The 4943-nt window shown below is 41.5% G+C and overlaps 1 protein-coding gene across 4 annotated transcripts in view; it reads left to right on the forward strand.

Annotated features, from left to right (window-relative positions):
- Positions 1-4943, forward strand: part of Nusap1 (nucleolar and spindle associated protein 1) — a 40997-nt gene that overhangs the window by 15051 nt on the left and 21003 nt on the right. For all 4 annotated transcript variants that reach the window (XM_029570240.1, XM_029570241.1, XM_029570242.1 and 1 more), the window contains 2 exons: positions 922-1078; positions 4764-4862. In XM_029570240.1, the coding sequence (XP_029426100.1) occupies positions 922-1078; positions 4764-4862 (256 nt within the window). The remainder of the gene's footprint in view (positions 1-921; positions 1079-4763; positions 4863-4943) is intronic.

The following is a 4943-nucleotide window of genomic DNA, read 5'->3' on the forward strand; positions in this document are numbered from 1 at the left end:
TTTGCTTTCTGTAATTAAACCATTATGTAGAAAACTTTGTATATACAGGACAGACAAACACTGCAATTCTTAACATATAATAGCCTTAAGTCAGAGCCAAGATGTTTCTTTTTTCCTAAGATTTATTTTGTACACGTGAATGCAGGCGCCTTTCACACCTATAGGCTTTGGATTCCCTGGAGCTGAAGTTTCAGGCAGAAGTGAGCTGGCCAACATGGGTTCTGAGAATCAAATTTAGGTCCTCTGGAAGAACAGTATCTGCTCTTAAACACGGAGCCATCTCTCTAGTCCCCCATGGTGTTTTCGGGCAGTATTTTTTGACAGTGCCAGGCATGGTAGCACACACAGTGTAAGTGTACATCTCTTTAGAACCAAGGCTGCAGTGAGGTTGAGCGTGTAACTCCCAATGAGTGCTGCAAGAAGCATTTTGGATTCATCATGCATTGGATTTTTTATTAATTTAAGGGCATTGCTTATTTGGAAACCTTCAAAAACCAGATTTTTCATGGCCTCTCACATTCAGTTACATGGACCCACAGTTTAAGAAGTGTTAGTTTATCATCCACATTGTCCCCTTCTTTCCAGTGGTCCTGAGTGTTTCCTATTTCCAAAATCAGGCTCCTGACATAGGGTCAGACAAAGCAGCTATGGAGAAGCCTCATTCTATTCTTTTGACTCCTTTCTCCAACCTTTGTTTTCATACCTGTCTGTAGAAATTACTTCTAGCTGGGGGTGGTGGCACATGCCTGTAGTCCCAGCACTCTGGAGGCAGAGGCAGGTGGATCTCTGTGAGTTCAAGGCCTGGTCTGCGTAGCGAGTTCCAGGATAGCTGGGGCTACAGGGAGACCCTGTCTCAAAAAGACCAAAAAAAAAATTTAAAAAAATTCTTATGTATCATTTATTTCCTTTCAAACTTTGTAGGAGGATCATTCAGAAATAAAAATAAGTGATCCTACTGCATTAGAGAATCAGGAAAAGCAGGAAAACCAAGACTGCAGAACTTCTACCAAAGGTTCTCTGCCAGACCAGAACCCAAGAGATGAGAGTGCAGTTTCCTCTGGAAAAAGCAAAGTAAATGGTATGCCAAACAACATTTTCAAAGTAAAACTGCTAGGGGAAGCATGTGCATTAGTTTCCTAGGTGTGCAAACTGGGCAGTTTAGAACAGAAATTGATTGCTGTATAGTTGAGGGGTGGGGGCTACAAAGCTAAAATCAAAGTGTAGATTATGCTTTTCTGAGACACTGAGCACCTTTGCATCTTCTACATTGTGATGGTTGTTTCTTAGCCTGGAGCCACATTGCTCTGCCCTTTGCCTCTATTAATACATGACATTTGTCTGCTTGTGTATTTATTTGACTTATTCTGAAAGAATCTCATATTGTAGCCCAGGCTGACCTCAAACTCATCACAATCTTCCTGCCTCAGCCCTAAAGAGAGCTGGGCTTGAACTGAAGAGATGACACAGTGGTTAAGAGCACTGGCAGCTCTTGCAGAGGACCCAGATTCAATTCCCAGCACCTACATGGTGACTAACAACCCACTGTAACCTAAGTTCCAGGGGAATTCGATGCCCTTTTCTGACCTCTCTGGGCGTTGCATGACACAGGTACACTTAACATACATGCAGGAAATATACTCATACACATAAAAATAATAAAATATACATTTTAAAAAAATACTGGGATTGGGCTAGAGAGATGGCTCAGTGGTTAAGAGCACTGGCTGTTCTTCCAGAGCACCCAGGTTTTGTTCCCAGCTCCCTCTTGGCAGCTAACACCTGTCCATAACTGCAGTTGCGGGGGATCCAATTCCCTCTCTGGCTTCCATGGGCATTATTCAATATGGGTGGACTTGCACACATGCAGGCAAAACACTCATACACATAGAAGAAAAATATTTTTTTAAAAGAGTACAAAGATCGATTATCTAAGTCTTCAAAGGACACTACTCATATTGGATTGCTACCTACCAAAACCTCAATTTGATTACAACTCTAAAGGCCCTATTCCAAAGTAAATTCTCATCATAGGTACTAGAATTTAGGAATTGAGCCTATCTTTGGAGGACCATAATTCACCCCATAGCAGCAGATAGAACTTCGACATATTTTCAATTAAAGAAAATCTAGAAACAAATACCAAAGACCATCCAGTCATATTTTAACTTTTTTTCCAGTATTGGGAATCAAGCGCAGAAACTTGAGCATGCTAGGCAAGTCATTGATCTACATCCTTAGCCTTAACCTTTATAGAAACTAGAGTAAGAGTAGTTTCTGGATAGTTTAGGAAGGTTAACCTCTCTTTGGTGACAAGAGAGCTCTTTATTTTTTCTCATTGGCCCCTCTACCTGACTCCAGAGACTGACAGAAAGGCTTGCTTGCTTTAACTAGGATATTTACAGGGAGCTGCAAAGCCTACATTTCTGCTGGTGTGATAAATATATATATATATATATATATATATATATCAGTAGTCAGACTCTCTTTCATCATTAGTCACTAACTTCCTAAAAACCTTTTCCGTAAATTTTCTCAGCTAAGTTTTAGAAAACTAGAAAATTCAGTTGTTCTAGCCCTAACAAGCACTTCATGCTCTCTGTTTTTTTTCCCTCAGAAAGCCTGCCAGTTGCTATAGGGTATTTCAGTATTAGGTTCCCTTGGCAAATCTGCCTGGGCTTTGAAACTTGAGAGGATTTGGAGAGGAGGGATTTGAGAAGTGATAACCCATTTCAGGGACTGCCAGGAGTGATTTAACTGTTGAATGTCACTCAGATTCCCCAATCATTAACATGTTACATTTGCCTTGATTTCTCCCTCATCTCCTTTATTCTCCTTAGTCTATCTCTGCCCATACACACACACACACACACACACACACTATATTATATATATATATATATAATGTTCTAGCTTCTTTTCAATTGTTGTGACAAAACATGCTGACCAATACCAACTTGGGGAGGAAGGGGTTTATTTGGCTTTATCCTTGGTCACAGTTCATCACTGAGGGAGCCCAAGGTAGGAACTCAGGGCAGGAACCTGGAGGCAGGAGCTGAAGCACAGGCCATGGCCAATGAGGAACGCTTAGTGGCTTGGTCCCCTGGCCCATGCTCAGCTGCTTTCTTATACAATACAATCAACGCGCCTAAGGGGTGGCATCACCCACTGTGGGCTGGGCCCTCCCACATCAGTCAACAATCAAGAATTTGCCCCGCAGACCACAGGCCAGTCAAATGGAGGCAACGCTCCAATTGAGGCTCCCTCTACTCAGGTGTGTCAAGTTGACAGTATATCCAGCACAATGTGTCACATACGTTTTTTATTTTTTCTTGAACTCTGAAAATAAGTTGCAGATGTGTACCTCCTTACTCCTAAATGTATATTTCTTACCTTTTGTCGGGGGGTTAGGGGGTTGGTTTTCTTTTAATATTTTTATTTTATATGTATGAGTGTATTACTTGCTTGTATGGAAGTTCACCTGTGTCATGCAGTGCCAGTGGAGGTCAGAAAAGTGCATTGGATCCCCTGGAACTAGAGTTACAAATGGTTGTTAGCTGCCATGTGGGTACTGGGAACCAAACGTGGGTCCCCTGGAAGAGCAGCCAATGCTCTTAACAGCTGAATCATCTCTCCAGCCCCAGGGATTGTTTTTTGAGGCAGGATTTCATATAGTTCAGATTGGCCTCAAACTTACTATGTAGCTGAGAATGTTTTTAAACCCCTCATCCTGGCTGGATCTCTCAAGTGCTGGGATTACAGGCATGTGCCACCACTCCTGGCTTCCTGAATGTGTATTTCTTAAATAAGAGCTTTCTCATTGGGCATGGCGCATACCTTTAATACCAGCACTGGGGAGACTGAAGCAGGCCTATCTCTGAGTTCTAGGCCAGCCTGGGCTACATTGTGAGACCCTGTCTCAAAAAAACAAAGAGAGCTGGGTGTGGTGGTGCATGCCTTTAATCTCAAAACTTGGGAGGCAGAGCAGGCAGGTAGTTCGAAGCCAGCCTGGTCTACATAGTGAGTTCCAGGCCAGTTGGTGCTATAGGGAGACCCTGTCTCAAAAATACCAAAAAAACCCAAAACCAACAAACAAAAACCAAAAAAAGCTTTCTCACACAGATGTACAGAGCACAAAAGTCCTTTCATATTCTGTCTTGCAAGTAACCTTTAAGAAAATGCCACTTAGTATAGTAGTGCAAAGAATACTATAATTATCTGAATAGGCTGTTGAAATAGTTTGATTTTTCAGTTATATATCTCTGAGAGGCAAGGTAAATTACGTATCACAACACATTGCATGTAGAAGTACATAAAACAATTTCACTGAGGGGGATGGAGAGATGGGGCTCAGCATTTGAAAGCACTGGCTGCTCTTGCAGAGGACCCAGGTTTGATTCCCAGTACCCACATGGCAGCTAACAACTGTCTGTAACTCCAGTTCCAAGGGATATGATACCGTCGTCTGACCTCTGATGGCCATTGCATGGCATGGGTACACTTACATAAATGCAGGCAATACATTCATACACCTAAAATAATAATAATATATATATATATATTCACTGCCTTTGTTTGCTTGTTTTTGTCTTTGTTGTACTAAGGATAGAACCCAGGGCCTTGCACATACTAGGCAAGTGTTCAACTACTGAGCTCCATCCTTAACCAAAGACCAATATTAGCAGTTTTTAAATCTTTGCTTATTTAAGTCAACAGAGTTTAATGGAAACAAGAGTTTATCATTCATTTTGTATTTGTGAATTTAGGCAATGAAGATTCAAAGGAACCTTCAGAAAAAAGATCTCTGTGCACAGATGGGCTTTCCAAACTTGGGAACAATAAAAGAACTGCCGCCACTACACCAAACTTTAAGAGGCTTCATGGGGCTCATTTTAAGAAAATGGAATCCACTGATGAATATGTTGTGAGAAAAACGAAGCACTTTA

This window comes from Nannospalax galili, unplaced genomic scaffold, assembly GCF_000622305.1.
Source record: "Nannospalax galili isolate Female #2095 unplaced genomic scaffold, S.galili_v1.0 scaffold342, whole genome shotgun sequence".
NCBI lineage: Eukaryota > Metazoa > Chordata > Mammalia > Rodentia > Spalacidae > Nannospalax > Nannospalax galili.